The 12,160-nt window shown below is 40.7% G+C and overlaps 1 protein-coding gene across 3 annotated transcripts in view; it reads right to left on the bottom strand.

Moving 5' to 3' along the window:
• Tmem260 (transmembrane protein 260) overlaps nucleotides 1–12,160 on the bottom strand; it is a 69,669-nt gene that overhangs the window by 38,674 nt on the left and 18,835 nt on the right. For all 3 annotated transcript variants that reach the window (XR_013042361.1, XR_013042360.1, XM_006996422.4), the window contains exons 4-5: nucleotides 3,683–3,860; nucleotides 2,074–2,187 (exon numbers count right to left, since the gene is read on the bottom strand). Coding sequence is in view for 1 of the 3 variants with exons in the window: in XM_006996422.4 (XP_006996484.3) it covers nucleotides 2,074–2,187; nucleotides 3,683–3,860 (292 nt within the window). In the remaining 2 variants the exon portion in view is untranslated. The remainder of the gene's footprint in view (nucleotides 1–2,073; nucleotides 2,188–3,682; nucleotides 3,861–12,160) is intronic.

The raw sequence follows: 12,160 nt of genomic DNA, 5'->3' as shown, positions 1-12,160 counted from the left end.
AGCGTGCAGAACTATCTAATCTGACAACAGGCAGCTGCCACTCTTAAAAGTGGGTCTAGGGAAGTCGGCGCTGACAGTCTTGGAGGCACTGCACATTATAAAGTTGAATTTGGATGGAAAGAAACAGTTACTATATTGTTCTCCTTTTGTGTAAGAAGTAAGCAGGGACAATTCCATGAGGGCTGTTCCAGATGGATGGGGCAGAGCTTTCCTGTCCTAGCTGGACGCTGTGGTCACCTGACAGGAATTTTCCCCCTACAAACATAGAATGGTCCGGTGGTGGAATTGAGTTTCCATATAAATACACATATATACATATACCTATGTATACATATAGAAACACACACACACACAATTACTGTCCATGTTCCCTATTTAATGGAAACGAAAGAGCTACATTGAAGAGTCACAGATGCCCAAATCTGAACACTCGTCTGCAACCCACTCCAGGACAGAGCAGTAGTCCTTAGCCCAGGCTTTATCATGTTAACTCTTGAGTCCTGAACATTTTACACAAATTATATGGCTTATCTTCAAATCAACCAGCAGGTGCTTTCCATAAAATAACCCTGACTCTGCTGAGGTCAGCAGTCTGAAACCAGAGCAGGCTGGGCTGCCTGTCTACCCCATCCAGGTACCCACTGACTCAGGAAAAGCATGTGTGCCGCCTCAGTTTTATATCCCATACACAAGCCATACATATTAAAAAGTGAATTACACTTTTTAATGTTAACTCTTTGTCTTAAATTCATATATTTTGGGATATAAACCTGGCTGGCTTCAAACTCTCTGTGTAGCTTAGCTTGGCCTCAGACTCTCCAGCCTTCTGCTGGGACTCCTGAATGTTGGGATTACAAGCATGTACCATCATCACGTCTAGTTATGTCTTATCTATCATCCAGACTTACATAAAGAGCTGTCTGCATACTCGATTAAACCGCTTCGAAGCACAGAGACCTTAGTCAAAGAACCAAACATCAGTAACTAACAATCTGAAAACAAGCTGCTGGTTAAGCTGTTTAATGTCCCCCATGTAAGGACTTACATAATTGACGTCACTGAACTAAATTCTAAGAAAAAGTTGTTCTTTGTCAACTACTGTTTCTTTTTTATAATCACATAATAAGAATCTTATAATCTCCACATTACCCTTTTTTGCTTTGTTACCAAGATGTGCTAAAGCATAGTAAATACAATTATTTAAAGCTTTAGTATAATTATTTTCTTATTTCCTAATAATTTTATTATATGCTTTGTGTTGTTTTCTAGTATAATTCCAACTGTAGTTGAGCATAATTAACAAATAATGAGAAATAAATATCACTGAGTTTGTTAACAAAGAACCAATAAATAAAGTGACCACCCAGTACTGCTTTACAAAGAGGCTACAGCTCTCGAAGAACTCAGACAGAATTAAGGACATTTATCTCCCACAGTCCAGGACTAACTCACTCCCTGCCTTTTCCTACCTGAATCTCCCAGTGTCTAACAAAGAAAATTCTGCATTGCTTCTCTCTGTCATTTTAATTAACATTACTGTTTTCTCCCAGAGAAAGATAAAAGGGAAATGAGCAGTTTTCAACTAGAAGGAGGAATTCTACAAATTCTGAGGAAACAGGACTATCACTTCTAACTTCACGGAGTTCACATCAATGGTGACGCTGTCTGTTGGGATAGTCTCCAGCACCTGGAGGGAGCACAGACAACACTCTGCACTTGAATGAAGGAATAAAGCAGTGGTGCTTGACTGCCTTGAGTCTTAGGACGTGCAAGAAAAACATTTAGGAAACTGGATATTGCAGCTCTCAGTCCCTTCTGCCTCTTCCCACTGAGGTGCTGTCAAGAATCACGAGGAAAATTATGAAGTCGGCCAGATGCCACCACAATCAATATTGCATAATTCTGTAAATCCTCTTTTTAAAGTCAATATCATTAAAGCCTCAGGTCATTTATGCTTTACATAAAACTCAAGAAACATTAAAGCCCTAATTTCTTCAGATAACACAAATGCTGAATTGAACCTATATGAAATAGTATGAATTTTAATTTTTATAATTAAAAAAAAAACCCTACCTTTTCTTTCAGAAGCCGGAAGAGAATCCAGGGTATTATGCATAAAACATAGAGCACTATTGTGTGCTGATTACACAAGCTAAGGCCACAGCAGAAAGCACCAATGACTGCTATCTGAGAAAGCAAAAAGAAACACTAGTCAAAACTTCCCCTAAAACTAAACATAACAGTAAAAAGCCCCCAATGCACCTACGAAGGTTTGGCATGCCAGGCCCGATTAACACCAAGCCTTGAGATGCAAACAGCCACATTAATAGTCACTACTGTTTATCACCAGTAGTTCTGGGTAATTTTTCCCCATTCTCATAAAACCCTACAGTTGGACCTTAAGACTATCTTCAAACTGACTCCTGGGAAGCCCCTTACTATGATGGGGTACTGTTTAATTCCTAACTGAAATCTGTCACTGAAGTTCAGCAATTCTGCTTTACTTTTCCCTTACTAATTAAATACAATTTTATTTAGAACTCTGGTTATCTCGGAGGGGGCTTTTAGTTGTTACTGAACAGGTAGATGTTTCATAATTGGTTCTCTCCTTGACCACACTGCAGTCAGGCTCCTTCAATCTCTTCTCCCTTGTCCAAGCACCCTGCAGATAGTGAGCCCCGCACCTACACATCCCATCACAGTTCCACATCTCATCAAGGGCCTGCTCCCTCCCAAGAACCTCGTGCATTTGCTTTGGCCCAAATCCCCCTTTATCCTTAGGTGTCCTGGAAGTAATCTTTTACTGTTTCCCTGCTGGCTCCTTGGTTAGAAATTTCTACTTTTCTTTATATTTGAAGTTAAGTCTGCTACCATAGTCCTTATGACTAAATCCAAGAAAGTCTGCTTACGTCCCTTAACAAGGACATGGCACGTATATATCGTATATACCATGGTTTTTTTTTTCTTTTCTTTGACATAATCAGAAAAGGTTTTTTGTTGTTGTTGTTGTTGTTGTTGTTTTTAACACTCTAATAGCATTGGAGATTTATGGGAATCACAAATAAACCATGGTCTCTTTGGTTTCTGAACTCTTACAACAAGGCGGCCTGGACTAGGAAGATGTAACCCCTCCGAGGCGTAGAGGCTAAGGGCTTAGGAGACAAGGTTCCTTCACACTTGAGATGACTGTGGCAGTGACCTCCTCTGAACAACTTGAACAACTTGGGTTTTTACATTTAATGCTTTTCTTCTGGATAAAAATAATTTATAACTGTGATCTTCCCTGTGATTAGTGAAAAATCAATGTACTACCATAGCATATATCTTAAGGAGGTTCACTCACAGCTTGACCTAACACACACACACACACACACACACACACACACACACACACACACACACACTATATGTATGAACCAATCCCATCCCTCTTTCAGGACGCACTAAAAATGTCCTAATTCCCATTCTCCCAAACCTTCTGAACTCCAGAGGGGGACGTGCCATGCTTGAGAACCACCATGCCTCCACTCCTAACAAAGGACCGAGGTCAGTCTCCCCACCCGCCCAAACTACCCTATAGGGATCAGAATAGAGAAATGCGTCTAAACCAAAGTTAAAAAGAAAGACATTTCTGTCTAAAAATTGAAACAAAACTGATTTCACTTTGATCAAAATAGCTTACCTTTGATCTTTCCTTTGCGGCTGCCACCTCCTCAAAACGCACAGTAAGCGCCATGAGCAGCCCCACAAACAGATTGTTTAAGCTAAAAACCTCGGCTGCAATGGACCACTGCCATGTTAGCCGAGAAAATGAGAACACCCCCGCAGCAAGGATTCCTCCAGCATGTGAGCCAGAAAGCCTGCAAACACAGATAACATGAAATCTCTTCCCAACAAAAGGAGCTGACTTGATTTTTCTTTCAGAAACTCTACCAGCAGAAATTGTGACAATCACCCAGCCCTCTCCCCAAAACTATAACCAACACAGTCTTCATATAATTCCAATAGATTTTAGTTAGGAGGCCCACATGTTACCAAATCAACAAGCCTATAGACAGAATGAGGTTTAGTTCTCAGATCAAACTCTAGGACTGGAGCCAGGTCAGAAAACCTGAGGAGATAGCAGCTACAGATAAACCTGTCATTTTCCTGAACATCTACAAAGAAAGACAGCACAACTGAAACTGAGATGCACTTAACTGTGAAGCTACGAAGTGGCAGGACACCTATTCGGGAACCTTCAATTCGCATATCTCATGGATGTTGGATCCTGGGGCCTGCTACCTTACCTCCCAGTGTCTTGGTCAAAGTACTTGATGGTCTTAAGATCTTATACAGCTATGTTCTTAATTTCGAACTGTTTTGTGCTTTAGACAAAGTTGAAGATAAATTCTATTTTTCTCACGAGGCAAATGGGAATGTCAGTTTCAAGAAACATAAGGAATGAAATGATACACTTGGACACTGCTCGCTAAATGCCAACAAGAGCCACGCAGCGACTCCATGGGGACTCTGCATCCTAACTCAGGGATATGACTTGTGATCAGTAATATGACCCAACACACCAGAGCATATCAAGCCAGAACAAATTTAGCTAGAAATCTACAACTACAAAGATTAAAACAACTACGGAATATTTCAGGAGTTTTGGAAATCCAGGAATTAAGTTTTTCAACAATATTAGACAATCCATTAATCATTACTGAGTATTTCAACTGTACTAGGAAATCCAGTAACCATTACTAGGCCTAACAATTATGGTAGCAATTCCTCTAAGCCATTAGTTTTCAGATATCTTGTTTTGCACAAAAATTATGAAGTAGCCAGGTAGTGGTAGCACAGGCTTTTAATCCCAGCACCCAAGGAGGCAGAGACAGGTGGATCTCTGAGTTCAAGGCCAGCCTGGTCTACAGAGTAAATTCCAAGACAGCCTAGGCTACATAGAGAAACCCTGTCTTGAAAAAATATATATAAAAAAAGAAGTAATTTTAATGAACCACTTTAGAAAAATAGCTAAATAAAATTTTCGCCATTGGAGCTGGAAAGAGGGCTCAGTGGTTAAGAGTGCTTACTGTTCTTCCAGAGGACCTGAGTTCAGTTCCCAGCACTCACATGGCTGCTCACAACCGTCTCAACTGCATGCAGTTCCAAGGGATCAGATGCAGGGTACCCAATGCCCTCTTCTGGCCTCCTCAGGCACTGCATGCACATGGTGTACCAACACACATGCAGGCAACACACTCATACACATAAAACATAAATAATAAATCAATCTTTTTCAAAATGTCAATACATAGGCCTGGGATTTAGTTCAGTGATAGAACACATGCTTAGTCTGCACAAAGCCCCAAGTTTGATACACAGAACCAAAAATAAGAAATAAAACCTACTCTCATCAAACTTGTTTTCTAATTTCTATTTGTGGTTGATTTCTGTTCTTTCTCTTATAAAAAGCAGAATTCCACCAGGCACTGGTGGCACATGCCTTTAATCCCAGTACTCAAGAGGAAGAGACAAGTGGATCTCTGTGAGTTCAAGGCCAGCCTGGTCTACAGAGTGAGTTCCAGGACAGCCAGAGCTACACAGAGAAACCCTGTTTCGAAAAAAGATTAAAAAAGAGAGATAGAACTTCCCATGTTGTTTAGAGTTTCTCACTCTCCCAGAGCTCCTGATTCAACACACAAAGTTACTTCTTCCTTTTCAATGAGTTTCCTATCTGTTCTCTACTTTTGGACTGAATTTCTACTGTTTCAGATCCAATCATTTAATATTTCCCTAGCTTGTCTTCTGTTTTCCAATCTATTCTGCAACTTATTATATTAAATTTCCTTAGAAACTATCCTTCATGACTACCAGGACCCAACTTCCAAACTCTTCGTTGTCTGTATGTTGTCAGAAATGAACCAGCCTGTATCCACTCTTCCAATAAACTGGACCCCATCCTTTGGCTAACACCAGCATTATGATCTCTTCTGACTTAGGTGTGCCTCAAAACTCCCTAACATGACATTCCATTCCCAGCACACATTAGGGCTCATGTTCTACCTGTAAATACAATATCCTCCATCTCCTTCCTCTACATTCATATCCTCTCTTTCCTCAAACTTCTCTTCAATTCTCAGGTTTCTGGTCCATCTCTGACTACCTCTATCTCTAACTGTCTGCATTTATATTAGAAGCACCCTGCTCCAAGCACACAAAGGAAACAAGGAGAGAGTGAATTAGCCTTAAAAGTATTTCTGGGTTTTGTTTTTTGAACCGGGTCTCACAGTGTAGCCCAGGCTAACCTCAAACTCACTATAATCCTCCTGCCTCCATCTCCTGACTGCTGGGATTATAGATGTGCATCACTACAGCTGGCTTTATTTCTAACATTTTAATGGAACTTAGTATCATCTATCAATTCAATTTTGGAAAGTTGTCATAAGACATAGCATCCTTCCTTGACTTAAGATATAAATTAGCATCCTGAGAGAAATGACAGATTCAAAGAATAGAATGAGTGTGAAACAAATTCATTTCTTAAAAGTTCTTTGTATATTCTAGATTCCAATCAATAAGTGGGCAAATGAATGAAAGATCCTTAAATAAAGAAGTACAAATGTCAATAAATTATGAAAAAGTTCACCATTGTTTGCCAGTTGCAAAGTATAAATCAAGATTAAATTGAGATTTCATCTCACCTGGTCATTGTGCCTATAATAAAAAGAACAACAGACACTGGAAGATGAAGGAGGAGGGTCTCTATATACTATAATAACAACAGACACTGGAGGATGAAGGAGGAGGGTCTCTATATACTATAATAACAACAGACACTGGAGGATGAAGGAGGAGGGTCTCTATATACAATAATAACAACAGACACTGGAGGATGAAGGAGGAGGGTCTCTATATACTATAATAACAACAGATACTGGAGGATGAAGGAGGAGGGTCTCTACATACTGTAATAACAACAGACACTGGAGGATGAAGGAGGAGGGTCTCTACATACTATAATAACAACAGATACTGGAGGATGAAGGAGGAGGGTCTCTATATACTATAATAACAACAGACACTGGAGGATGAAGGAGGAGGGTCTCTACATACTATAATAACAACAGACACTGGAGGATGAAGGAGGAGGGTCCTCCATATACTATAATAACAACAGACACTGGAGGATGAAGGAGGAGGGTCTCTATATACTGTAATAACAACAGACACTGGAGGATGAAGGAGGAGGGTCTCTATATACTATAATAACAACAAAACATTAGAGGATGAAGGAAGAGGGTCTCTATATACTATAATAACAACAGACACTGGAGGATGAAGGAGGAGGGTCTCTATATATTATAATAACAACAAGACACTGGAGGATGAATGAGGAGGGTCTCTATATACTGTAAATATGAATGTAAATTAGTAGTCACTATGGAAAATGTATAGCCATTCCTCAAAACTTCAAACTAGAACTAGCACAGAAGTCAAAGTCTGAGACCCCTGCACAACACCTAAGCTATGGAATTGGCCTACAACTATCACTATATGAATGATGAAAATATGGCTTATGTACACAATGAGTATTTATCAACCATAAACAAGAATGAAATCATGTTCTTGCAGAGAGAATGTTGGAACTAGGGTCACTATGTTATACAAAAATAAGTCAAGCCCATAAATATAAATACTATATTTTTTTCTTACATAGAATTTTAGACTTAAAAAACAAAAGACAGCTGGGCACAATGGTACACATGCCCAGTATTTTAATCCCAGCACTCAGGAGGCAAAAGCAAGCAGATCTCTGAGTTCAAGACCACTCTGGTCTACAAAGCAAATTCCAGGACAGCCAGGGCTACAAAGAGAAACCCTGTCTCGAAAAAAACAAATTACTTATTAAAAAAAAAAAAACCTTGACACTAGAGGGGGACTACATGAAGGCTGGGTGGGGAGCAGAAGGGAGCAACGAGGAAGGGTCAATAAGATCAAAACAGACGCTCTACCTGCCGGCAACTGTCACTATGAAGTCCATCATTTTGTGCCATAAATACAATGTGCTTAAAGTTCTATAATTTCCCTTTTCACACACAGAAGTTGGGGCCCAGATAGGTTAGGTTATTTTCTAAAGTCTGTGGTAACTGATGGCCGGACCAGAGTTAACACCATAGCAGAGCAGCCTAATGCTGTTATGGTGTGGACTCAAAGACGAGTGTTTGGGTTTAGTACTCAATAATTAATTCTGAACTAATGACAAACTGTACTTTGATTAAATGTGTACCTTCTGGAATGAGGAATGAACTAGAATGAAATTTTGATAGTTAATAGAATTGTGTTTGTTTCCACATTACATCAAAAAAACATACTATTAAGAAAGACTAAACATATTCCAAATCTCTGTTGACAGCTTTCAGTCTACTTTTTCTTAAAGGAAAGTTTGTCAAAGTTGAAAACCACCACATGCATAATTAAATAGAATCAAAAAGAAAGTACTGATATCAGCAGACCCTCAGGAAGAAAGCCAAAGATTCCCTGATGTACAATCACTTTAAACCTATGCTGTTATGCTCAAGGAGATGTCCAACATACTGAAACTGCTGACATTAATATTAGAATTATACACTGTGCTAGCTGCTTTTTCAAATATTTCAAGGACTAAAATACTGAGCAAAGTAAAATGATTGACTTCATTAAGAAAATGTATCTAGTCACCTTAGACTTAGGCATGGTTGGGGATATTAGCTTTTATTCAAGATTAACCTCATACCAGCAAAATCTGAGTACTCCCAACCTCACACCAGAGTGGTTTTGCAATGAACTGTATACTCTTATCCTGAATTTTCTTTGGTGTTAGAGAAATAATGTATGAAACTGTTGGGTAAAGTTATATACCAACAAGTAAGTACTTGCTATAAAAACAGTGACAGAAATCAGATCTATAATCTTCATCTTTAGCATCTAAGGACCTTGCTCAGAACTCAACCTAATGGATTGGGGCTGTAGCTCTGAAGTCGCTGAAATCGGAAGGGCTACGGGCCTTGAGTTAGTCTGTTTCTCAGCAGCAGAGTGTGAACGCCTATCATCCAACTTCTGTTGTTTTCAGACAGGGTTTCTCTGTGCAGCTCTGCCTGTCCTGGAACTTGCTCTGTAGACCAGGCTGGTCTGGTCTCAGAGATCACCTGCCTCTGCCTCCTTAATGCTGGGATTAAAGGTGTGTGCTATGATGCTCAGCTTTCTCATCCAATTTTGTAATTCTAGCCAAGCTGGATACTGTGAAGTAGTGAGGTTTTGATCTGTATGTCTCCAAGGACTAACGATGTCATGCATCCTTTTCTGTGTTTGTCTACCATTTGCATACTTCTACTCTCTGGCCGTCTTCGATGGCCCTGTCACAGTTCTTAACATTGGGTTATTTACCTTTTTAAACCAAACTGTAGAGTTCTTCTCAGCTTTTTCCGTTGTTTTTGACAGGGTTTTACTATAGAGCCCTGGCTGGCCCAAAATTTTCTGTGTGTGTACCAGGCTGGGCTTGAACTCACAGAGATCGACTTGCCTCTGCCTTCCAAGTGCTAAGATTAAAGGCATGCTTCATCTTGTCTGACCCTGACTTTTTAAAAATACATTTCTTTTCTACTAAATACAGTCAGTCAATTGCTTACAACCAAGAATCTCAACAAACAAGACATGGCTTCCCCACCCCCCGCCCCACCCCACCCCTTTTTTTTTTTTTTTAACAATTGCCACTGTTTTCAGTGCAACTGTGAGAAAACTGTGGAGAGCAGAGACAGGAAGTGCACGTTGAAGTGCTGGAAGTCATATGTATAGCCATAAACTATTGGATTCTTTTTTCTTTTCGAAACAGGCTGTCATGTAGCTCACGTTGGCCTTTGAATCTGTGATTCTCCTGCCTCAGATTCCTAAGTGCTGGGATTGTGTAAACAACCACATCTAGTTTTTAAAGTCTCTTTAATTATTTCTATACATATTCCAACACAGAATATGTCAGGCATGATGGAACAGGCCTGTAATCCCAGCACTCAGGAAGCAGAGGCAAGAGAGTCATGACTTAAGAGGCCAGCTGGGCTCTATAGTTAGTTCCAGGCCAGCCTGAGCTGCACAGCAAGGCCACATCTCAAAAAAAATCAAAGGGGAAAACGTAGAATAGTAACCATTTTGGAGGACTTATCATTGACTATTAATTTCATTTTTCATAAAATAATCTATGTAGGCTGAACCATATTATATGCATTTCTTTGATTTCAATAACATATTTTGAATCAAATTCTGAATTTCCCGTAAAATGCACATATTTTAACACTGTTTTTAATGCTAAGATTCAGAATCAGCATTATTGACTGCATAATTTTGCAACATGCATGAAATGGTAGATTAAGAAAAGGGGGTAATTTGACATCCCTGCTGTAAGAAATGTCAGCCCTCAGGAGTGATACATACAGGACTCCCCCCCACCCCCTGCTCTCTCTCTCTCTCTCTCTCTCTCTCACACACACACACACACACACACACACACACACACACACACACACACTCTAAGTGTTAGGAAGCTCCATCCCCAGCTGAACACGGGCTTTGTCCACAGTGACAAGGTGAACAGCAGCTGAGTTTGGCGACTACCGAGCCTATGCCTATGGAGTAGCAGCACCATAGCGGCCTGGAAAGGAAGAGCAAACAAGGGCAGAGTTCAAGTAGAAAAGGGAGGAGATGGAAGCCTGTTTGGTGAGGGGAGGAGGTAAAGGCAGTCATGAGAGCAAAGGGTTGAGGACACTGGGGGGCATGAGAGAGACGGGCCAACTGAAAGCTGAAGTATGCCAGGAAGCAAAAGTCCTGCCGCAAAAGAAGCTATGTGACTGTCAGAGGCCGGGCGGAGCAGGCCAGTTACTAAAAACTGGCTTCTTCATGCTTTCCTCTTTCTGCTTTTTTGGAACTGCTCTGAGTTTTTCTCTATTTAGCAAGAAGTTGCTGTGGGTTTGTTGGATGATGACTTTATTGTGTTGAATTATATCCTCCTTATCCCTAGATTCTCCAGGACTTTTATGATTGGTGAAAGTTGAATTTTAACAAAGGCCTTTTTTTTCATATACAAAGATGGTCATGTTGTTTTTGTCCTTTATTCATTTTATGTGGTGGAATAAATATGTTGATTTGTGGAAAAAAAAAAAAAAACAAAAAAAAAAACTGGGTTCTTGCTGAAGGCACCCAGGATAGAAAGAGTCTAACAAGGCAATTCTCAAATTTCTAAGATTGCATTAACATTAACATTTGTCCTGAAAGCCACGGTTCACGTGGCCGTGGAAGAGATGGGCTTTCTCCAGCACGGGGCAAGTGGAGTCAGAGTCCTCCACTGGCAAGGCAGTCAAGTTAAGGACCAGGGTGCTCTCCAGGCTTCGACGGAGATGGACTCCTTCACTGCTTCTGCAGGCAGCCACCTGCTCATTACAGGGCTCAGATCCTCAGCACTTCCTGAAGTGCTTCATCCCACCCCAGGACAACAGAGATAAACCCCCAGAAGCACTCTGACCTCAGGGTGCATTCAGGAAGTCACTGCAGGGCCCACTGGGCTCAGCAGTAGTGCCCACCCTCACATCCGCCTCGTTCTTCTTTCACACTCAGCACATGGCTGCAAACGGCTCCCACTCACAACCCAGGGGCATCAGGCCTTCCGGACCTCTCTGGTGCTGTCGATGCTGCGGTAACTCTTCCAGACACACTCTATCAGGCTGGTTTCTGGGATCCCACACTGCTCTGCTCCCTTGTATAGTTGTGGATCCTCCCTTGGTGTTTATCTCAGTGTTTCTAGTTTTCCCCTGAACTCAACACTGATATTTGCCATAATTCCATTCTCTTCATGCCTAGGTGATTTCTGGTATTTTTTGTTTGTTTGTTGTTGTTGTTGTTGTTGTTTTAAGACAGGGTTTCTCTGTGTAGTTTTGGTGCCTGTCCTGGATCTCGCTCTGTAGACCAGGCTGGCCTCGAACTCACAGAGATCCGCCTGGCTCTGCCTCCTGAGTGCTGGGATTAAAAGTGTGCACCGCTGCTGCCTGACTACTTAGGTGATTCTTCTTCTCACTTTATATAATTGGACTGTTTTTGTTTGCTACCTTGATTTCAACTAACAACTATGTACTGAAAAAAAAAATACCCTAGTATATTT

The sequence above is a fragment of the Peromyscus maniculatus genome, chromosome 9 (genome assembly GCF_049852395.1).
Source record: "Peromyscus maniculatus bairdii isolate BWxNUB_F1_BW_parent chromosome 9, HU_Pman_BW_mat_3.1, whole genome shotgun sequence".
NCBI classification, from domain to species: domain Eukaryota; kingdom Metazoa; phylum Chordata; class Mammalia; order Rodentia; family Cricetidae; genus Peromyscus; species Peromyscus maniculatus.
Note: the sequence above shows the minus strand (reverse complement) of the source record. Positions and strands in the feature narration are given on the sequence as shown.